The sequence below is a fragment of the Bufo gargarizans genome, chromosome 4 (assembly GCF_014858855.1).
Source record: "Bufo gargarizans isolate SCDJY-AF-19 chromosome 4, ASM1485885v1, whole genome shotgun sequence".
Classification (NCBI taxonomy): Eukaryota; Metazoa; Chordata; class Amphibia; order Anura; family Bufonidae; genus Bufo; species Bufo gargarizans.
The window spans coordinates 508,967,930-508,992,476 of NC_058083.1; the positions used below are offsets into that span (position 1 = coordinate 508,967,930).

Consider the following 24,547-nt stretch of genomic DNA (forward strand, 5'->3'; position numbering starts at 1 on the left):
AGGTCATCAATATCTGATCGATGGGAGTCTAATTCATGGCAGTCCCGGCAATCAACTGTTAGGCTAGGGCTACACAGCGACTTGTGTTGCATGACATTCATGTCACACCAATGTCGCGCAACATTTATTGCAATGATAGTCTATGATGTCGCACTACGACACGCTGCGACGGCAACGCGACAGTCGCAAAAAAAACATCCAAGTTGGATTTTTGTGCGACTGTTGCGTCGCAGTCGCAGCGTGTCGTATTGTGATACCATTGACTATCATTACAATACATGTCACACAACATTGGTCGTCGTGTAGCCCTAGCCATAGAGTGGGGCCTGGATGCTTGGGCTTGGTACTGCAGCTCAGTCCCATTACCTTGAATAGGACTGAGCTGCACAAAGGCCATGTGACCGATGGATGTGACTACACAGGCTGAGGAAGAGGCTGAGAGCGCCGCGCCGCCTTGCAACAGCTGATCGGCAGGGGTGATGGGAGTTGGTCTCCCACCGATCAGAGATTGATGACCTATCCTGAGCCTAGGTCATCAGTTTTTAAGTCCCAGTAAACCCCTTTAAGTGCTTTTCATATATAGAGTAAGTCAACCACAGGTAAGACAACCCTTTGCGCAAATGCAAAAAAACTGTTCTAAAAAGAATTAAAATTTTTAAAAAAAATTACATTTTTTTTTGCTTCAAGATTCAAAAAAGATGGCGAGGATATCACACCAGGAAATATGTCCACAATTACTATGCCCTGAAGAAGTATTTGGAAGGTGTCGCCATGAAAAATTACTTCGTAAGGTAAGAAAATAAGTCCGAAAACATAAATCTGTGGGTTGTGTGTTCAGGATTTTATGCCAATGAGCATACTGAGTTTAACTGTTAAAGGGGTTTTCTCATCTGAGACAATGGAGGCATATCGCTAGGATATGCCCCCATTGTCTGATAGGTGCGGGTCCTAAACAGAGCCCAGAAAGTGGTCGAGGACGCACTGCGCATGCGCAGCTACGCTCCATTAATTTCTATGGGGCCGCCGAAAATAGCCGAGTCAGTGCTGGGCCCATAGAAGTGAATGGGAGCGATGGCTGGTCATGCTCCTGTTCACTTCTATGGGGAGAGCTCATGGTGGTGACCGGACCGATGTCCTCCAGCCACCACTTTGCGGGGCTCCGTTCTCGATATAGGTGCGGGTCCCAGTGGTGGCAATATGCCCCATTGTCTCAGATGAGATGTGGCACACAGATGCTATTTGCCTAGCATGCAGCTCATTCACTCACTATTAGAGCGGCCGCTCTTCACAAATAGCACTATGGACGTAACGCACAGAACATTTGTTTGGCGTCTGCTTCATTCCGTACAAAGGGATGCAACTTTAGCACTGTTCACATTACATTTGGAGCCATGCGTCTGACATATGTGTCTTGTGCATTCAGTAGCTTAGGATAAGGTAGATAGATAAGGAGTAGGCAGGATCAGACTACACAGGTTTTGTTTGTAGTCTGTAAGCATGGAGACACATAGGTCAGCATAGGAGCTGTATATGTAAAACAGTTGGAATCTTTTTTTAATTAAGACCATTTATTTTAGATGCATAGGAGCAATAAACATATGTGGCAAAAATCGACCTGATCTTTAAAGGGATTGTCCCATCTGGAACATTTATGGTGTATCGCTAGGATATGCCATAAATGTCAGATACTGTAGATTTGGCTCCCACTCCTGTCTCCAGAACAGGGCCCTGAAGTGAATGGACAGCACATTGTGCATGCGCGGTGTCTTTATCTTTCACGGCTATGTGGTTTCCAAAAATAGTTGAGTGAGCATGGCTGTTTTTGGAAGTCCCAGATTAGTGAACGGTGGGCGGCCATGCATGTGCGCTTTGCTCTACTTTCACCTTTTCACCTTTTACTGCTATTGGACTTTCAAAAATAAGCAAGCGAGTCTCATAGCAGTGAATGCCACACAAGCGTGGCCACCCCTATATTCACCACTATGGAACTTCCAAAAATAGTCGAGACAGCTCAGCTATTTTTGGAAGTCCTATAATGGTGAATAGGGGGTGGTCGTGCATGCGCGGCTTGCTGTCCCTTTACTTCAGGGCCCTGTTCAGGAGATTGGAGGGATCCAAGAGGTGGGGCCCACACCTTTGTGACATTTATGGCATGTCCTAGCGATATGCCACCAGTGTCCCAGATGGAAATACCGCTGAATTATACCGGTCGAGCATATGCCGAAAGGACACTACACTGGAGCATTTGCGTCTGTAATGTAATGTGAATTCAAATGATTTGAGAATGAATAAGCTTACGCGGGCTAAGTGAATAAATATATTTACTAAGTGCGATTAAATAAGAGATAACACAGACAAATCACATACTGAATAATAAAAAGTAAATATATTACTAGCCTAAATATGCAACACGCAATATGGGGTGAGACTCCGTCGATCAAGCTATAACACATGGCTGTCTACCACGTTATAACACATGACCGACAACCCAGGGTGTACAAGAGTTAGGGCAAATCAATACTTTCAGGTGGAGTCCCAAGAGTGTACGTGTGTCACAGATTTTAAACCTGTTAGCCCCTCCTCCAGTGTGCAGTACGCATGTCTCCGAGATCCCTCAGGAATGTGGTCTTATCAGCATAATGGGGAATGGATACTACATAACAAGACACATGATTACACAGAATGGTAATAATAAAAGGAAGCAGAATTAAAGGGACATAACCAAACAGTATTTAAAAAATACCCTTGCAATATAGCAGCCAATAATACTCCTGACATATAACCCCAGCATGTGGATATTTAATATCAGCAGCCATCCACAAAACAGGAAAAACAAAACCAAGGAAAGTTATTCATATATTGCAGCTCTTTTTCGGATTCCATTTTCAGGATTTGTAATTGTCATTTCGGGCATTTGCATATTTTTGATGCGGCGCAGGGACGCGTAGCATCTATACTGTCTACTCCCAAGATGTAAATGATTCGGTGAAGGTCAAATTTAAATGATGAATTCACAGGACAGACGTTTCAGCTGGCGGATATCTATCGGCATCAGATGTGGATATTGTTTGTACAGTAGCGGAAATCTCTTTTCGCAGTGCATTTGTATTTCTGTGAAGCCGCTCACCTGTGATCTGCATTCTCCCCAGACAGGTGTCAGCATGTGGCCTTGTTTACAAATTACAACACGGTTCATTATAAAATCCAATTCCCGATCCCTTTCTTCCTTCCTTCGCCTGAAATATTGATAGGCTGAATTATTTACTTCTCGTTCCTGGTACAAAATACACCATTTTGACAAGCGCTATCAGGACTGGTAAACTAGTAGCATTAGAATATGCGTGTGTGGAATGGGATATCAGCCACGCCACGCCTCACCAACATGAGAGAGTTTACAAAAATAGAGATGAATCAATCCACATCTACTTCCTTAAAGGGGTTCTTCGAGCTTTAAAGGAGTTTTCTAAGACTTTTATGCTGATGAACCTATCATCTGGAGACCTTGGACCTTGGTGATCAGCTGTTTAAGAAGGCACCAGCGCTCGCAGTAGCACCACGGCTTTCTCTCAGCTCACCAAGCACAGCGCCTCTGTGAGTCCATTGTATAGTGGCTGTGCTTGGTATTGCACACATTCACTTCTATGGGGCACCTAGGCCATGTGACCGATGAACATGATGAACATGGTCTAGGCTAAGCTACTAGAAGGCCTTTACACTACTGCTAGTGCCGGTGCCTTTTCAAACAGCTGATCGGTGGGGTTCCTGGGTGTCGGACCCCCACCGATAGGTTATCAGTATAAAAGTCTCAGAAAACTCCTTTAACTATTACCATAGGTCATCAATATCAGATAAGAGAGGGTCCAACTCATAGTACCTTCAACCAGTCAGCTGTGCGGCACCGGAACTACACAGCTCCTCCTACTGTGTAGTGGGCGTGCTTGGCTATTGCAACGCTGCTCCCATTCAACATAACAGTAACTAGGCATGCCCACTACACAGTGGCGCCTGGTTCTAGCGTCACTCAGCTGATCGGTGGAGGTGCCAGGAATCAGACCCCCACCGATTGATGACCTGTCTTGAGGATAGGTCATCAGTTTTAAAGTCCAGGAAAACCCTTTTAAAAGGATTGTCTTACTAAGGCTTAGACTATTAACTGCATCATGAACCTTAGAGTTATCATCATACACACAGGACATACCATTTATAAGGTCTAATAGGTTTTCTGTGGCTCATCCCATCAGGTGTAGACCCTAGTGACAAGTGATTGGTTCCTAAATCACCTCCAACATGGGGTTGTCTTCTTCTCTCAGAGCCTGGGACCCACCCAAGGATCGTACATTATTCTAGTGCAGAGGTCAGCAACTACAATTCCCAGCATGCTCCATTCATTTCAGTGAGAGTTCTGAGAAGAGTAGGGCAAGTATGCATGCTGGGAGTTGTAGTTTGACAACAGCTGGAGTGCCGGAGGTTGCCTATCTCTGTTCTAGTGCGACAGTCCCAATCCCACCATTACTCATATCTACTAAATTTGCTTTGTCTAGCAAAGCAATCCTCTAGCCGTTAGGAGGCTTCATCTTCATTCCCACAGACTCCTTCTCCATGACAAGCCACATTCACATGTTCCCGATGACATCTGTGATAAGATGATCAGTGGTTCATCCATGAAGATGTCCATGAAGAATCCAAGTTTGGTCCATTTGTCCACTTTCTGTTCTCCGTGTGTCATCTATGTTCCACGAACACTGCTCAGCTGAAAAGTAATTTCTAGAACATCTCCTACTATGAAAACCAGGGGCCTGATACGGGTGGTCTCCATGTTGCGTCCGTGGTTTTCGCGAATACATAGATGATAATGTGCGTGAGGGATCCGGAACAAGTGACATGTGGTCACCATAGATCCACAGAAAACGACTGATGCGGAGAAATCAATGTACACATGTGCTGACCATGGAGACCACGGACGTGTGAAAGGGGCCGTAGCAGTTGCATTAAACTCCCTGCAAAATTTGGTGCGGTTTCATTAAACTGAAACATATTATTGGCTGTCAGCGCGGCCTTGTTACGCTGTCCGTCCTCATTTACCTCTCCCAGAAGATCTCTTAATGAAGTTAAACCCCAAGTTCAGGCCAATAATCCGGTGGCAAGAGTTTGCGGGATGTAACCATTCATCACTTGTCAGGACGGCACTTTTGGTTGATGCGTTTAATAAGGGCATCCTCTCGCCGACTTAATTAGAAGTGAACAGTTTGCATATTTACTAAATGCGGAGTGTCGCTGTGAACACGGCCTATTGCCTGCATGAATTATTTCTCTATCTGCCGTAAACAGCTGGGTAATTATTACCGCCATAATCAGATAAATTCCTTCTGTAAGGCTTTCTTACATGGTAATTCTTTGGACTCATCTGAAGCTGAAGAAAATTTATGAACTCCGGTATCTTGACCGTGTTTTTTTTTTTTCCTCTCCCTGATTTGTCTTTCAAGGACACAAAAAGCAGTAAACAGTTTGTACGTTGAGACGACCGGGAGGATTCTGGTGGATGGCGAGGGGTGCTATTATTTATGGCTAATTATTATTCGGAAAGATTTCTGGTTAATCTCCAATAGTGAACAAGGCAAACAGAAACGGATATGGGTGGTTTAAAAATGTATGGCCTGCGCCGTCGGAGGAATGTAGAGCCCGTAATGAGATAGGATTTCAATTATTCGGGAGGGAACGGTTGTAGAGTAGAAATTAAGTGTGGAAAAAAAATACCGTAAACTAGTGACTGTGCTTCTACTAGTATTAATTCCCTTGCTGTCTTTAAAGGCTATGTACACCTTTTGGGGCAATTTTATTTATTAGTGCATTGTACTCATTATGAGCTAAAATCATTTTTACATTTGGTCTTTATTAAAAATATGGAGTCCTTTTCTCTGTACATGGCTGAGATGCTCTATTAGCAGAATCTTAATTTTGTCTCTGCTCCGTCAGTCAGGGAGCTGATGGCTCCTTATCTCTGCTCTCTGACATTATAAACACTCATTATAGCTCAATACTTATCTTACTGAATGTGGCTCACATAAGTGTTTATGACCTCTTAGTAATTTAGAGATAAGGGTTATTAGATGACCGGCACAAAGTGAAAGTAGGATGCACACATGTCATGGTCTTACCTTCTTACTGTTCTCCTTCGTTTGACATGTGCTGGCGGCCATCTTGGTTTCTGGGTTTCTTGTAGCCTCCCACCCTGCGGCTTCTCCTTCCCACTGGGAGGAGCTGGATGCCTAGCTCATATATATAGGAGGTCTGTGGCTTCAGTTCCTTGCTTGGTCCTCCTGTGTTCACATGCTTCTAAGACTGCTGCTGCTTCTGGTTCCTGATCCTGGCCTCGTCTGACTACCCCGTTGGTTCCTGATCCTGGCTTCGTCTGACTACCCCGTTGGTTCCTGATCCTGGCTTCGTCTGACTACCCTGCTGGTTCCTGATCCAGGCTTCGTCTGACTACCCTTCTGGTTCCTGACCTCTGTCTACGCAAGACCCTGCTTCGGTTTAGCCATCCGTTTGGACTTTTGCTTACAGCTTGATTTTCAATAAAGCCTTCTTATTTCCACTTATCTCCTGTTGTACGTCTGGTTCATGGTTCCATGACAACACAGCTAAACAAACAGCTAACTCTTTGTGACAGAACTGCTCAATATTTTTAATAAAGACTAATTGAAAAAAAGATTTTTTTAGCCCCAAATGAGTAAAATGCAATTATAAAAAAATTATCCCCAAAGGTGTTCATACCCTTTAAGGGGTTGTCAGGATTTTGAATTTGATGGCCTATCCTCAGGATAGGTCATCTATGTCTGATCAGTGGGGTTTCAACGATCGGCGCCTCTGCCGCCAATCAGCTGTTTGAGGCAATGGTGCTCCATCAGTGGCCTAGGAAGAGACTGCAGCACTTACTGGAGGGCCTCTGCCTCTACAATATGCGGGTACTGGGAGTCAGAAACCCCCCTCAGATCTGTTATTGATGACCTATCCTGAGGATAGACCATCAATATCAAGATAATACTTTTAAAGAGTTGTCCATGATTTTAAGATTGATGGAAAGACCATCAATATCAAATGAGCAGGGGTCCGACATCCCCAATCCCTTGCCGATCAGGTATTTAGCAGTAGCTACAGCGTCAGAAATAGGCACCAGAACTACACAGCTCTGTCCACTGTCTAGTAGATAGAGATGATTGCTGCAGCGCTGCTCCCTCTCAACAGCTGATCTTCGGGGGTGCGAGATGTCAGACCCTCATCGAAATGTAATGGATATCACAATTTCATAATGCTGTCAGTGTTATCCAATAGATTCCAGAACTGTAAGGGTTACATAGCATCATAAATCAATATAATGCTATGTGACCCCCGGCAGTGCTGTGAGGTCAGGACGGGTGCTCTCCCTGACCCACTCTGCGAGTCCAATGCGTGAGACTTTCTCATGTAAAAGGGGCCCAAGACTTCCTTCACACACAAGATTGTTGTGGCATTTTTTACCACCAAAAAATAAACAAACATAAAAACCACTTACTTTTAAAAAAAAAATTTGCCTGACATGTTTTTATGGCTTTTTTTGTTTTTGCCCCTTTTTTTATTTTTTTATTTTTTTTTAGAAAACTGTTATTTCTTAATACCCATCCGCTCTCCGGACATGTCTATTATCTCCGTTAAATAACAATTTTGGAGTATCTTTTTTAAAAACTGCTCTGTTCCTCTGTTATTCCTCCTGTAACTACATGGATAAGTTGTCCGGTTTGATGTTACCATTTGAGGGTGCATATGCCCAGTCAGTGCTGGCAGTATCAGACTGTGCAGGGACACATCCAAATCATTTGTACATTTCTAGGAGGAAACACAGAGGAATGGCACACTATTATAAGAAATGAGGCGGCAGAATTTTTATTTTGTGGGGAATTGCAAATATTTACTACACCAGACATGGCAGGAGATGTGACAGCTCCTCTTTAACCATGTGTGAACATGCCCATATTCATCAAGTTCGTCCTTAGAGATTTCCAAAATCTAGGACCCATTCACACGGCAGAATTTGGTAATGGAGTTTTGGTGCCGATTCTGCGCCAAAATTCTGCCGGTGGCAATGTGGCGTCTACCTTCCATTGCTTTCAATGCAGCAGTTCCATTGTTTCCATTGCTTTCAGTGCAGCAATTTGCGCATCCGACCGTTTAAAACTGTGATGGTGCCAAGAAGGGACTTGACCCTTTTTGGTGTGCTGGAAGCTGCAGAGGGTGTCCAGCTTCATTTAGTGGAGCTAAACCATGAGTGTGTCCACAGCATCCCAAGTGAACAACCATGGCAGAAACCGCAGCTGATATATTTTCAGCATCAAACACAGTGTGAACGAACCTTTACAAAGTTGTTCCATTGTATGATAAAAAGTTGTGGAGCTTTCTTATATACAAACCGGATTCCCAAAAAGTTGGGACACAATACAAATCGTGAATAAATACTGAATGCAATGATGTGGAGGTGCCAACTTCTAATATTTTATTCAGAATAGAACATAAATCACGGAACAAAAGTTTAAACTGAGAAAATGTACCATTTTAAGGGAAAAATATGTTGAATCAGAATTTCATGGTGTCAACAAATCCCCCAAAAGTTGGGACAAGGCCATTTTCACCGTTGTGTGGCATCTCCCCTTCTTCTTACAACACTCAACAGACGTCTGGGGACCGAGGAGACCAGTTTCTCAAGTTTAGAAATAGGAATGCTCTCCCATTCTTGTCTAATACAGGCCTCTAACTGTTCAATCGTCTTGGGCCTTCTTTGTTGCACCTTCCTCTTTATGATGCGCCAAATGTTCTCTATAGGTGAAAGATCTGGACTGCAGACTGGCCATTTCAGTACCCGGATCCTTCTCCTACGCAGCCATGATGTTGTGATTGATGCAGAATGTGGTCTGGCATTATCTTGTTGAAAAATGCAGGGTCTTCCCTGAAAGAGATGACGTCTGGATGGGAGCATATGCTGTTCTAGAACCTGAATATATTTTTCTGTATTGATGGTGCCTTTCCAGACATGCAAGCTGCCCATGCCACACGCACTCATGCAACCACATACCATCAGAGATGCAGGCTTCTGAACTGAGCGTTGATAACAACTTGGGTTGTCCTTGTCCTCTTTGGTCCGGGTGACATGGCGTCCCAGATTTCCAAAAAGAACTTCAAATCGTGACTCGTCTGACCACAGAACAGTCTTCCATTTTGCCACACTCCATTTTAAATGATCCCTGGCCCAGTGAAAACGCCTGAGCTTGTGGATCTAGCTTAGAAATGGCTTCTTCTTTGCACTGTAGAGTTTCAGCTGGCAACGGCGGATGGCACGGTGGATTGTGTTCACCGACAATGGTTTCTGGAAGTATTCCTGAGCCCATTCTGTGATTTCCTTTACAGTAGTATTCCTGTTTGTGGTGCAGTGTCGTTTAAGGGCCCGGAGATCACGGGCATCCAGTATGGTTTTATGGCCTTGACCCTTACGCACAGAGATTGTTCCAGATTCTCTGAATCTTCGGATGATGTTATGCACAGTTGATGATGATAGATGCAAAGTCTTTGCAATTTTTCGCTGGGTAACACCTTTCTGATATTACTCCACTATCTTTCTGCGCAACATTGTGGGAATTGGTGATCCTCTACCCATCTTGGCTTCTGAGAGACACTGCCACTCTGAGAAGCTCTTTTTATACCCAATCATGTTGCCAATTGACCTAATTAGTGTTAATTGGTCTTCCAGCTCTTCGTTATGCTCAAATTTACTTTTTCCAGCCTCTTATTGCTACTTGTCCCAACTTTTTGGGGATTTGTTGACACTGTGAAAATTTGAATCAACGTATTTTTCCTTTAAAATGATACATTTACTCGGATTAAACATTTGATCTGTCATCTACGTTCTATTACAAATACAATATTGACATTTGCCATCTCCACATCATTGCATTCAGTTTTTATTCACAATTTGTTTAGTGTCCCAACTTTTTTGGAATCCAGTTTGTACTTTGTGTATCAATATCTATTTTTAAGATCTCTGCTAGCTGTCATTGAGCATAAACTTTCTTGTTTTACTCACAGTCTGAAAACGTATCCCCCTGACATACAGTGTATCAGCTCTCTGTTTTACAATCAGTTAAACATAGGATGGGTATTCAAGTTCCGTAATGAATTTTTTATGTGCCCAGTGTAACCTAAACACTATATTTCTATCTCATATACCTGTTTTTCATCTCAGCACTTTCCTTCCCCATCACTGCATCCTGGCAGGATGTTTACATGCAGAACTTCCTGTTTTCATCAACTTCCTACTGGGATTTCTAACCAAACCCGGCATGCTTAGCTCTGTAATGTGTCACAGGCTTGTACCTCCTAGTTCACCTGGAGAGGGCAGGTGTAAGGGTGCGTGACTTCTGCAGGGGGAACAGTGTGGCGGGAGGAGCAAGCCCTGAGAAACATTACACAGCAAACATGCTGGGATTGCTTAGAAAACTCAGCAGGAAGTTGAGGAAAACAGGAAGTCCTGCATGTAAACATCCTGCCAGGATGCAGTGATGGGGAAGGAAAGTGCTGACATGAAAAAAAGGTATATGGGGCAAAAATAGGCAATGTTTGGGGTACTCTGGGCAGATTAAAAAAATGTCACGATGAAAATGGAGAACCCGTTTGAGCCCTAAGATTGAGGCTATTTAATAACAGGAAGCAGAGATATTAAAAACAGTGAGAAATTGATATACATAGTATATTAGAAGGTTGCTGGCTCAGTGACTTGAAGTGTCCATGACTACTGTACCTTGTACTATTAAGTCACATACATTCATGCGGTTTCATGCGCCTGTAAGTTTGCCCAAAATCCATCTCTATCAGTCACATTGAACAGTGTGAAGACATTTGCCTTCCTGCGCCCCCTGTAGGTTAACAGCAGCAGTGCAGTCTTTAAACTCATTTTTTTCACTGTTGCAAATAGCGATAATGGCAGAAAATATTTCTGGATGCCCGGGCCAAATCCAGAGTAACACCCGGAGGTCACGTCTCCATGTGTAGAGGTGTGCGGAGGTTACAGATCTTCTATCTACATGTACAGCGGGTGTGCCAGGGACAGTGATTACTCCATGTCTGTAACAGTAAGATGAATTTGCCCTCAGTGGAAAAGCTGACAACAAGCAGCTCCTAACTACATGTGAGTCAATTTATGTTACACAGGAGTTTCCAGATAATGAAATATAAATGAGATGGGTTTACTGGAGTCTGAAGGTGTTTTACTGCAGCCTAATCAGTGATAAATACCCGGCTTAGCCGCCCGCTATATGGAAGGTAGCACTGAGCGAAAACTGCGGGATGACCCTGAAAAGTTAAGAGAAAACTCACACAATACCTTTCTTATCTTACAACGATGCTGATCTGATTTCTTCTCCGTTCACATCCAAAGCTAAATTCTTTTCTCTGCTGTCTTACCGTAAAGCAGGGCATTATGGGAGCTCAGCCGATTGAGTCCTGCTAAAACTGCATTGCGCTGATTGAGTCCTGCGACATGCACTAATTGACCTTCTGCATACTGCAGAGTGCCTCCATATGGTGCTTGGTACAGTGCAATATTACAGAACGTAATAGACTCTTTTGCTGTTGGATTCATACAAATACGGCTTCTGGCATATCAAGGTGCGTGGTGCGTTTTTGCAGTAAAATCACCAGTTCCAGATGCTAGAGGAAATATGAAACACACTGTGTGGCAAGGTTTATTTTTAGTGGTTCTTTCCCTTTAAGTACCTACCCTTCTCTGTAATGTAGTTGGTTAGTGGTACCAGGCCACGTTCCTGAGGTCTGAAGTAACTATACATGTGTACTGTGTAATCCGTGTACCGGGGTGGGCTCCCCAGAATACAGCGAAGTCACAGACAAGGAAAGCGACACTGACACCAGCTTACTATGCAAGAACAGAAACTTTACTTAGACAACGAGTAATAACATAAGAACAATACAAACATGCATAAGAAACGCTATATCCCCGGACCCACAGTCAACGTCCCTGCCCACTGGACAGGCCTAGCCGATGGCGGACACAGCAGAGCCTGCAAGTCGTACTGTGCCGCTACAAAGGACACCCCTAGCCGATGGCAAACGCAGCAGAGCCTGCAAGTCAATAACTGCGCTGCAGTCCAGTACAGTACAGCCAAGCAAAACGATCTAATCCTAACTAACTAATGCTAGGCCTAGGCTAGTCTCTGTATCTTCAGGCGCCACACAATATAACAATCAGTAACCAGGTGTACTGACCTGCATCCGTTCTAGGCCTGAGGATGCAGCATACCAGGGATGGCCACCAACCTCTTAGCAACCGTGCGGCCTTGCTTGATGATGAGGCCTTCTGTCCACACACTGAACTGGTCTTCCTGGGACAACCTCTCTTTCAGAAGAGCTGGATTCAGTCAGGGTATAACAGCTACTTTCCTTCTTCTGAGTGTCCATTAACTGCCAGACATGTGCAAGCCAGGATGGAGTCGGATTCAGTCCCTCACAGCACAATCCTTCCACCATGCCAGAGCAACACACTTCCTGGTTCACTCACAGGCAGCAGAATGAGTCATCAGCATGAGTCATCATCTGTTTTGCATATTTAAATCTCAGAGTGTGCTGCTGTAGCTGCAAAACAGTGGCCTCTAGTGCCCAGAATGCCAAATGACAGTTTAAGTAAAGACATTATGCAGAAATAGCTGTTTCACAATCTCACATGCCACCCCACTAAAAGTTGTCGCCCTCGGCAACTCTCCCCATACAAACTCATCCTGAGCATAGCGCTGTGGAGGCACACCAGCATTGGGCCTCGCTGACCTTGGGGGTTTCAGAAATACTGGGAACATCAGGCATATTTGACAGGAAACGAGCGGTTCATTGCTCAGCATTGCATCTGGGTGGCAAACCTGCCATGGCTGGAACCTCTGTGGACACTTGAGCAGGGACGACCCAACATTCCTCCTCTTCCTCGTCTAAGGGACTTTCCTCCATACCCTGAGCGTGAGGAGGCACCCCCTCTACGCACACAAGCTCATCAAAATTGCAACGTCTTAACATATTACGGTGTAAGTTCCGTGAGGGTCCCCCTGTCCCTACTGGCTCTACCTCATAAACCGGAATAGCGGGGTCTACCCTTCTCTTCACCGTGTATGGAACTGCCTTCCACCGTCCATCCAACTTTCCTGACGGCCATTTTGCTTTGACCATCACCCGATCACCAGGGACATACCCTTTCTGCACTGGTCTTGGATTAGGGTGTACTATCTGTCCCAGGCGCTCCCCTACAACCCTGTGTACCACTCTCAGCCGGCGGCGGTGCTCCTGCACCCATGCGGTGGTACTTCTCGGTGGGGGCTCCATAGGGTTAGGCATGTGGAGATCTTCAATCTCCCGTCTGGCTCGTCCAAACATGAGCATATGTGGAGAGTATCCGGTGGTACTGTGTACCCACATCAACTCAGGTAGGTATGCGAGCCACTGGGCTTTTTGACTGTCTTCCAGAGTCCGCAGCATCTGAAGCAAGGTGCGATTGAAGCGTTCGCACGCCCCGTTTCCTTGTGGGTGATATGGAGTGGTTAGGGAGCATTCAATCCCATACAGTTGGTACAGTTCATTCATTAGAGTACCCTGAAAGCATGCTCCCTGGTCAGAATGTATCCTCCGTGGACACCCAAACACCTGTATAAAGTGTTTACAGACAGCTTCGGCTGCCGACTCTGCAGTTTGGTCTCTGGTGGGAACAGCCAACGCATACTTGGTAAAGTGATCTGTCATAACTAGACAGTACGAGTGTCCCGAGGTACAATATCCGATCTGTACACAATCGATCATCAGAAGTTCTAGGGACGCTGAGGTGCGGATGGTCTGCACAGGAGCCCGCTGTTCAGTACTCTTACGAGTCGGCCAGATCTGGACAGTACACCAGCCGTTGGAGCCACTTGAACGTTTTGTCGCTCCCGAAATGACTGCAGCTCTGACTGTAAGTATATGATCCGGCACAGGAGTCCCTGAGTAATTGTTAGCTTGTCCCACTGCCTTAACAACTTCTGACCCTCTGGGGTCAGGAGGGCTCGTTCTTCTGGCCATGGCCAGATCTTGCTCCGAACCCATTCTTTCACCTTCCACAAATCCCGGCAGTTATCCTGGACTCTCTCCCAATCAGTCAACGTTTTCCCCAGCACCAGCGTCATTCCAGACGCCACCCCAGTTTAATGTGCCAGATCCGGGAACAGAGGTAAGCGACCAAGGTCAGGAGTTTCAGTATCCTCTAACTCCTCATCGGCTCTCTGAGTCGACTGTCCTACTGGAACTCGAGAGAGTGCATCGGCATTGCCGTTCTCCCTACCGGACCGGAACTTGATGCAGTATTGGTACTTAGAGAGGCGTGCCAATCATCTTTGCTCGAGTGCGCCGAGCTTGGCATTCTCCAGGTGTGCCAACGGGTTGTTGTCCGTCATCACGGTCACTTCTGCACCAGTCAGGTATTCTGCAAACCTTTCAGTCATGGCCCACACCAGTGCCAGTAGTTCCAGTTTAAAGGAGCTATAGTTATTAGGGTTGCGTTCTGACTCTCTTAGGGACCGGCTCCCATAGGCGATAACTCTCTCCCGTCCATCCTGGACTTGGGACAAGACGGCCCCCAGACCATGTAGGCTTCCATCAGTATACAGCAGGAATGGGGTATCAAACCGTGCGTAAGCCAGGATCGGGGCATTGGTCAGCGCCTCTTTCACCGCTTCAAAGGCCTCTTGTTGCCGGGGCCCCCAGTTGATGGGGCGTTTCTTCGGGTCCCCAGCAGTGCCTCTTAGCAACTCGTTTAACGGACCCACCAGATGAGCGAATTTGGGTATAAACCTCCTGTAGTAGCCGGCCAGTCCCACGGACGCCCATACCTCCCGTAGCGTACTTGGTTGGGGCCACTTCTGAACGGCCTGCACCTTGCTGAGGGACGGTTTTACCCCCTCCTGGGTGACCACATGTCCTAAGTACTCTATCTGCTGTCGGAACAGCTGGCATTTCTTTGGCTTGATCTTGAGCCCATGGTCTCGTAGCCGTCACAAGACTTGTCGCAGCTTCTGGAGGTGATCTTCAAAGAAGGCCCCGAACACTACTATGTCATCCAGGTATATCAATACTGATTCGAAGTTGAGGTCCCGCAGACAGTGTTCCATCAATCGCTGGAATGTCACCGGAGCATTGGAGAGGCCGAAGGGCATCTGGTTGAACTCGTAGAGTCCCATAGGTAGAATGAAGGCCGTCTTGGCTTTGTCCTTCTTGGCCACCGGCACCTGCCAGTACCCACTAGCCAAGTCAAGAGTTGAGAAGAACTTAGCTTGGCTTAGGGCTGATAATGACTCTTCAATCTGCGGAAGGGGGTAGGCATCCCGGACGGTCTGAGCATTCAGCTTTCGATAATCCACGCAGAACGGGAGACTCCCGTCTTTTTTCCGCATCAAGACTACTGGAGCACCCCACGGACTTTGACTTTCCTGGATCACCCGGTTCTCCAACATGCTGGCCACCATATCTTTCACCTCCTGATACATCTCAGGTGGGATCTGCCGGTAGCATTCCCTGATTGGCGCAGCATCGCCGGTTGGGATTTCATGTTTGATGGCAGTAGCACACCCAAAGTCCTCATCATGTCTTGAGAAGGCCTCCTGAAATTCCCAGAGGGTGTCTTCCAGCAGCTTTTGTTCCCCCGGGGTCAGGGTTCTGCAGTCCACCCCATACGGGCCATGATTACTCGACCGTTCCACTCCGCTGTCGGGGTTTCCCTTAAATGGACCTCCACAGCATAGGTCCAGGCTGATCTCCTATCCGGCTGCAGCGTAAAGCCCCTTCGTCGAGCGATACCCCCTTCGGACACATAAACTTTGGCCAGCAGGGTGTTTGCAGGGACGGTTAACTCGCAGTCCTCAACATTACAGCAGCGTATAGGCACACATCCATCTTTCACAACGGCAAGGGCCCGGGCTACCAGTGGGCGAATCTGCGTTTCTTCTTGATAAGCGGGCTCGATCAGGACTTCAAGTCCATTCAGTCGTCGTCCAGCCCCCACTGGCAGCATCAATATTTGCTCCTGTCGAGGTGGGATCTTCAACGGAGTCCTCCGTAGCACCCTCACGTCTCCAATGGCCCGTCCAGACAGGTTACTCTTTTGCAGGCTACAGCTCCTCACCATTTGTTGTAAGACCTTCTGGGTAGGCCGGTGTGCGGTGGCCCGTTGCCAGTACTTCGGCCCTTCTTTGGCATAGAGTTGATGATCTAGGTCTCTCAGTATATTCATGCCCAGGGTCACGTCCATTCCTTTCTGGGATGAATGGTCCATCAGCACGACCCCTTTCTTGCCGATGTCCTGCCCAAACAGTCAGACCCGCATCCAGACTATCCCTCGAACATCCATCTCTCTATTATCGGCAGCCGTCAGCCTGATGACGCTCCCATCTTCGGGCTCCATCATATGCCCGAAGTGCCTCTCAAAGAACTCCAAAGGCATTAGAGTGCACTCTGACCCTGTATCAACTAGGCAGCAAACCTTTCGGCCTTCCAGCTCGGCTTCTAATACGGGGCTGCTGGCATACAGATCACGTTCTTCACGCAGAGGGCTTAACTTCTGGTGCACCGCCGCAGGACGCCCAGCTACTGCAGCGGTCAGAAAGTTTAACGTCGGCTCTGACGCTACCTGTTCTGGGCACTCTCTGGCCATATGGCCGTATTTTCGGCAAACCCAACAGAGGGGCCCTCTTCTGCCCGGACCCCTCACCGGGGTTGTTCCGGGTGGAGTGACACGAGGTGCGGGGACAGTTTCCGGAGGCCGGGACGGTTCTACCTTCATCTGGGACACTTACAGCCGAAGCTCTTTCAATTCTGCCCGCAGGGCCTGGACCACATCCTTTAAGGACTCCGATTCTTCAGATCCTGGCCGGTCCCTTGTAACATGCGCGCTATTCACCACTCTTGCTGCCACAGGTATGGGCTCTTCCTCCCTCTCTACGGCGGCTAAATAAACACTGTAGAATGTCATATCGGCCATTGTTCGGGTCATCTCTTGTAATTTATCTTGTAGGAATTTATTGGAGAGCCCCACTATGAACTGATCTTGTAGAAGCCGGTCCACCTCCCGGAAGGCGCCTATAGCCTCAGGGTCTCGTCGTTGTATCTCATTCAGTGTCTCCTGTAGAGCATTGGAATATTGCATCAGGGTCTCGCCCTCTCGCTGGGGTCGGTTAAAGAAGTGACTTCGTAACTGTACCACTTTGGCCCACTCCCCTTGGGCTCTCTCTAGCAGGGAGAATATCTTCTCTAGGGTATCTCTCTCAGAGTCAGGCCTTACCATCACTGTCCGCCTGATGTTGCCCTCTAGGGCTCCCAATGCAACCTCGGCCCGCAGTTCGGGGGTCAGGTTACACATTTTAACCGCACTTCGCACCTCTTTCAGTCCAGTCATGCAATGTCATGTTGTTACCGTCATACTTTTGCAGATGATGCAGCGGTGCCCCTACAGGGATGTATCCTACTGGGGTAGCCATATTGTTGGGGGCAAGCTGGACTTGCGCCTGTGCACCCTGGGCTGGGTCCTGATCCGGCACCACTGGCCCCGGGGGACGATCTGCTGCCGCGTTCCAGTCCATAACGGTCGCTGTATCCTGCCGACTGAGCCAAGTTGTAAGCCGTGTACCGAGGTGGGCTCCCCAGATTACAGCGAAGTCACAGACAAGTAAAGCAACACTGACACCAGCTTACTATGCAAGAACAGAAACTTTACTTAGACAACGAGTAATAACATAAGAACAATACAAACATGCATAGGAAACGCTATATCCCGGACCCACAGTCAACCTCCCTGCCCTCTGGACAGGCCTAGCCGATGGCGGACACAGCAGAGCCTGCAAGTCATACTGTGCCGCTACAGAGGACACCCCTAGCCGATGGCAAACGCAGCAGAGCCTGCAAGTCAATAACTGCGCTGCAGTCCAGTACAGCCAAGCAAAACGATCTAATCCTAACTAACTAACTAATGCTAGGCCTAGGCTAGTCTCTGTATCTTCAGGCGCCACACAATATAACAATCAATAACCAGGTGTACTGACCTGCGTCTGTTCTGGGCCCGAGGATGCAGCATACCAGGGATGGCCACCAACCTCTTAGCAACCGTGCGGCCTTGCTTGATGATGGGGCCTTCTGTCCACACACTGAACTGGTCTTTCTGGGACAACCTCTCTTTCAGAAGAGCTGGATTCAGTCAGGGTATAACAGCTAGTTTCCTTCTTCTGAGTGTCCATTAACTGCCAGACATCTGCAAGCCAGGATGGAATCGGATTCAGTCCCTCACAGCACAATCCTTCCACCATGCCAGATCAACACACTTCCTGGTTCACTCACAGGCAGCAGAATGAGTCATCAGCATGAGTCATCATCTGTTTTGCATATTTAAATCTCAGAGTGTGCTGCTGTAGCTGCAAAACAGTGGCCTCTAGTGCCCGGAATGCCAAATGACAGTTTAAGTAAAGACATTATGCAGAAATAGCTGTTTCACAATCTCACAACTGCACACTGAAGACCTTAGGAAGGGCCAGGAAGCTAGGAAACTTCTAGGCATGTAACGAAGAGCTCAGCTCCAATGAGAACATCATCAGGGTAAAGCCTCCTGCACATGACCATAGGTGTCCGGTTGCCGTATTCGCAATACACAGGCACCGTTCCGTGTGCATTCCGCATCACAGATGTGGACCTATTCACTTCAATGGGTCCGCAAATCCGGAATGGTGCGGAACGGAAGCACAGAACGGAGCGCTTCCGTGGGGTTTTATCCCGTACTTCCGTTCCGCAAAAAGATATAACATGTCCTATCTTTTTGCTGAATGGCCGGATTCACTTTAATGGGTCCGCGATCTGCTGCGGCTGCCCCACGGGGCGCATACGTTCGTGTGCAGGAGGCCTTAGGCTACTTTCACATTAGCGTTAGCAGGGTCCGGCAGGCTGTCCCAGCATGCTGCGGTTTTTGTCCAGCCACCTCTAGGCATGTCTGCCATGCTGTGGATGGACCTTCGCCCCCATTATAGTGAATGGGGCCAGAGCGGACTTCCAGGGGCACATGTGGGATAGCGTTAGTACAGATCCGGCAGGCTGTTCCCCTAACACTATTGTCAGAGTAGCCTAACATGTGTCTACCATGTCTCTTTGTATCATATGGACGTCAGTAAGGTGCCATGTTGGGAAATGGTTGATGGGGCGCCCGCTCATTTGTTCACAGCCCAGCTGACTGTAACTTTCCTCTGTGTGTCATCTTCTGTATTTATATCTTTTAACTTTTATCTTTTATGCATCTAAGCTGTGTCAAGCCTATTTTTTTCCTGGATCTTAGAATTCATGGTAAATCATTATTTTATTTTTTGTCTTTCTTGCGTCTTTTTAATAATGCAAGCTGGTGCTCTTGGCGTTTTTCAAGCATTTTCACATCACCTTTTCCATACAGAAAAAAATTCATGAAGAAAGTGCTAGTTTGTAAGACATACTGTTAGCGTAAAATGTCTAAAAAAAACTGCAATGAACCACAAAATAATGCAAGTGGTTTTTGCAAAAAAACTAAATACCAGAAGTCATAGTTATGTGCGGACATGGAACCAGATATTTCTCAGCCGTTTTTTCTCGAATAGAGAAGCAGAAGTCAAAAAGCCAAAAATAAAAATGTCAAATGCTTCAGTAGGCTGCATTGTTCACAAAAGACCAGAGTTCCAAAGACACCACCTAATGAACAAAAACGCCAGTAGCAAAAAGAACAAAAAAAAACATTTTTGTGTCCTGCATTATATATTTCCCATAGACTTTCAGACAGCTGGTGGGTTTACTGCAAAAAATGCCTAAAACAACTAAGGTACAAAAGCAACCACAAAAAATGCAAAAAGCGCATTAAAACACCACTAGAACTATGTGTGAAGCTCGTGCAGATGAACAATTATAAACTTGTACAGGTTCTGTTGGTGAAAAAGTCCTTTGATAACTTCTTGTTTTTTCTGGATGTCTTCTGTTTTTCATGAATTTTTCATGTGCATAAAAAAAACTAAAGAATAACGCACAGTATCTCCTCACAACCACCACCACCAGTGGTTGGGGGAGGATTTTTAAGAAGCTTGGGGCACTAAGGCATGGGCTGAAGTTAAGGGTGATTGGCTTGCACTGGACCAAGACGCCGGCAACCAGGATACGTGAGCCGACCAATCGTTAAAAGTGGACTTCGAAAGTAGGTAACGGCATCGGCAAATGTCGTGCCCCCGTTCTGCTCTGTCCAGAGGAGCACCTGTGATTCTGCTCTATGGTGGCGTGATATCACAACCTTAGAAACACATATTTCAGTTTTTTTCCCCACCGGCACAAAAATAAGTGTCAAAATGCTACTTTTTGTTAAGAAAATGAGCCTATATATTTCTTTTATCACAACCAAGTCTGAAGGGCAAATCATGGAAGCGGCGGTCTAGCCCGCAGGCGTCGTGAGCTGCTCGTCAAGCCTCTCGCAGGGTCATTACGGGATTGTCAGTTGTTTTTTCTTTTTTTCAAGGGTTGATCTCTGCTTTAAATGACCCTCAGTCCTTCAGCTAATCGACCAGTAATTCGAGTCTGAAAACTTACATCACGTAAAAAGCTTCCAGGTTGTATTAAACTAAATAGAATCCGCTCTGCTTTAATCTCACTTAAGCGTAAAATTAAGATTGATCAGTAAATCAGGAATCTCCTCGTTACGGAGGCAGCAGCCATGTCACAGGCACCACAAAGAAGAGACACGCATAGACATCAGGATGGCATGGAGACGGATGGCACGGTTGTGAACATGAACTCATGACAGGGGCCTTTCTCCTGTGTTCTTCTAGTGTAGGGCAGCTGCCTTTTTCATCCCAAATTCAAAAAGAATAACCATATGTTCAATGATCAATAATCATCCATAAGATTGCCAAAACGATATGGGGCCCGCCACCAAAACTGAAAGGGTTGTATGCGATTAGAAAAACATGGCAGCTTCCTTCACAGGTTGTGTTTGGTATTGCAGCTTGTCCCTTTTCACTTCAGCAGGGCCAAACCGCCATATCAGACATCAACCAGCAGGGTGCTCTATAATGGAGCCTAAAGGTGCCCATTAACATTCAATAGCTGTCACCCGAATGCTCCTTCACCTGCAGCTATTCATTCCAGACAGCAAATATGCATGCATGGTTGGCATTGTTTGTGTTCTCAATGGGTAGAAGGATATAAGTTGCTGTCAGGCGGAGAGGGCATATTGAAATCCTACATGCCCTTACTTGCATCTGTCGTCCGAGGAGAGTAGGGACACCTCCTATACACAAATGGTAGACCAATGGAGTTGAATTGAGTGGTAGTGCATATGCTTTACTGATACTCAATTCAAATGGGAAATGCAGGGGCTTCCATTCTCATGATAAACTTGAGCTCCAGCAGTCGGACCCCTCCAATCACTTATCCCCCATTCTGTGGATACATGTTTCTAATGGACATTATTTTTAAAGCGTACCTGAGTTTTCAAAAAAGTTTATATAAAGTCTCTGCTTCTTGTGATCATAACTGTCTTTTGGGCCTAATGTTTTTAAAGCCATATAATTCTTTTTTTCCAGATGCACAGCTAGATGCATTTCTCTCACAAGCAGGGGCATCTCTCTTCTGTGAAATCTGCCAGCACTGTACTGCTGTAATTTCATTTCCCTTACTTTACATTATGTTTGTTTTCAGCTTCAGAGCTCACTAAACAGATTTGGAGAGGAAACTTAGGGCTCATGCACATAGCCGTTGCTTGGCCCGCAAACAGTGGGTCTCCCCGCATCATGGAACTGCGGTGCTGAATAGAGGCACTGAAGCACCATGGAGTGCTTCCGTGGTGTTTCTGTCCGTGCCTCCGCACTGCAAAAAAATAGAACAAATTGCGGTCTCCAGTGCATGGAACGGCCGCACAACGGCCATGTGCATGAGGTCTTACAGACACACAAGGGCTCCTATAATTTTCAGAAGTAGTGTAGAAGCAGTTCTTTTATCAGGCTCATGATCTCAGCTAGTTTGGACATGCCCCCAGCCAGTAGACAAGGTTTGGATTTTCCCCTTGAGATAAGCAGCACCAGAGTTACCTGGGAGCCCCCTTAGCTACTCTCATCCTATCCAATTAATATATTTAGCCAAACTACAGAATGTGTCATGCCACTGATTCGCGCCCACCGCCATCCGAATATCCCGGGTGGGCGCCAATATCACTTACCCTCCTCATGCTGCCAGGCAGCCAGACCTTGCCAGCCCTCCTATAGCAAGGTCGGTTGCCGGAGCTCTCGGTTTCCCACTGGAAGCAGCAGCGTGCACCCAACTGCTAGGCCTCTTTCCCTGTCTCATAGGGTGTGTGCCTCTCCTGGTGGACCAGTGCATCTGCTCTGCATATTCACCAGCCAAAGGCTGGACATCTGTGGGAAATTAAGGCACCTTTTCCCAGGGAGAGGTGCCTGAGCAATACGGTTCCTACTTCGCTAGTTACCAGTGAAGGTGTGCTACTCTTACGATCTTCTCATGCACCAAACCTCTGCCTGTGTTTCCAACTATGACCCTCCACTGCCTATCTTGACCTTAGCCTGTCTTCCTTATTGATCCATTGCAGTCTGCCCTGACCAGTTTCTCAGATACGCACAATCTCTGCCTGCCCTGACTTCGGCCTGTTACCTGATATTAATATTACCTGACCCGTTTGGTGCTTTGCATCAGTGTCAATGACCCCCGTGGGTCTATGCCAACAACACTGGGACTATCCCAAGAGGTAGCGGCCTAGTGGCTCCCCTGCAGCAAAGACCAGATCGCCCTGTAGGGAACTGTCGAGGGAATGGGTATTATGCAAATATATACTGTATATGTCCTATAATATATACATATATATGTTGGCCCTGTGTGGCCAGTATATGTGGGGATAGATTTGTATTCCCCCAGGTTGTTGCAATGCATTGCCACAGATACAGTATGTATATATATTTATAACCATTGATCTATAAATATATATTGATACAGTAACAAGGAAGAAAAAGAATACCGAAATAGGAGCCGCACATCTACAAAATTACAAATTTATTGAGGCAACAGACACAACATAAAAAAGATTTTTAAAATCGTTGTATACAACAGGTCTGGGCCATGTAAGCCGTGTATCGGCGCATGCCCATCTGAATCACCCCAAATTCATATATGAACCCCCACATCCATCAGCATGTAATAATATAAAGTGCATGAAATCCATCAACAATAGATAAGAGTCAATAAATACTTATCATAAAAATGGCATGATGGGGGGTGTCTGTGGCGGTCAGAAGAAAAGCCCGTTCGCTTCCCACAATTGACCTACACCTGCATCATGGGAGATTTCCCTATTCGCCCCTCTGTCGCTCTACGATGGCGAGGTGGTCACCGCCCCCTCTCTCCATCTGGAATCAGTGTACAGATGTAAGGCATTATTATGTGATTACTTAGTATATATATATTTGATGATTATTATTAGGAATCAGGCACTCCTGAGGAAGCCAGCAAGTCTGGCGATACGCGTTGGGCTTTTCTTCTGACCGCCACAGACACCCCCCATCATGCCATTTTTATGATAAGTATTTATTGACTCTTATCTATTGTTGATGGATTTCATGCACTTTATATTATTACATGCTGATGGATGTGGGGGTTCATATATGAATTTGGGGTGATTCAGATGGGCATGCGCCGATACACGGCTTACATGGCCCAGACCTGTTGTATACAACGATTTTAAAAATCTTTTTTATGTTGTGTCTGTTGCCTCAATAAATTTGTAATTTTGTAGATGTGCGGCTCCTATTTCGGTATTCTTTTTCTTCCTTGTTACATTGTGCTTTATATACCGAGGGCCGGCACTCTCCCTTTTTATCTTTGGATGTGCCCCTATTTTCTTTGATTGCATATATATTGATATAGCGTATTATTAGACTTGTATAATTGTATAGTGTAATAAATATTTTATTGTTCATAATACAGTGTATAGTGTTTTTAGTGACCGCCGTAGTATAGCAGTAGTAAGTCGCACGTAGTTTAGTTCAGTGTAGAGTAAGGCAATCAGAGGTAGTTAGTTAGACAATTAGCTAGCTAACATAGTTAGTTTTGTATTGAAGGTATAAATAGACGACTCACGCCTATTTATGAATATTAATTATTTGTATTATCCAAAATATCAATAATTAATATTTCCCTTAACAGGAACAAAGGGTGAAAACCAGGGAACTGCAAGGATAGCATCCTTAGGAATAGTCCAAACGGTTAGTTGGCATGGTGGTTCCACACCCACTGCCCGTTATAACATGTATGGAGTGGATAGACAGAAGATGTTGGTTAAGGGACTGTTGTGCTCACAGGTATATAATGGGTTTGGGCAACTTAAAGACATATGTATTGTAGGATGATAGGGCTCGGCGGGTACTGTTTCTCCTTGAGGAGAGTAGAATTGCTGGTGTATGGT

At 46.1% G+C, this 24,547-nt stretch overlaps 1 protein-coding gene across 1 annotated transcript in view; it reads left to right on the plus strand.

The window, feature by feature from the left end:
* The window catches only part of SPATA17 (spermatogenesis associated 17), a 216,913-nt gene that overhangs the window by 47,995 nt on the left and 144,371 nt on the right, over positions 1–24,547 (plus strand). The window contains exon 5 of the mRNA XM_044288798.1: positions 688–791. Within this exon, the coding sequence (XP_044144733.1) occupies positions 688–791 (104 nt within the window). The remainder of the gene's footprint in view (positions 1–687; positions 792–24,547) is intronic.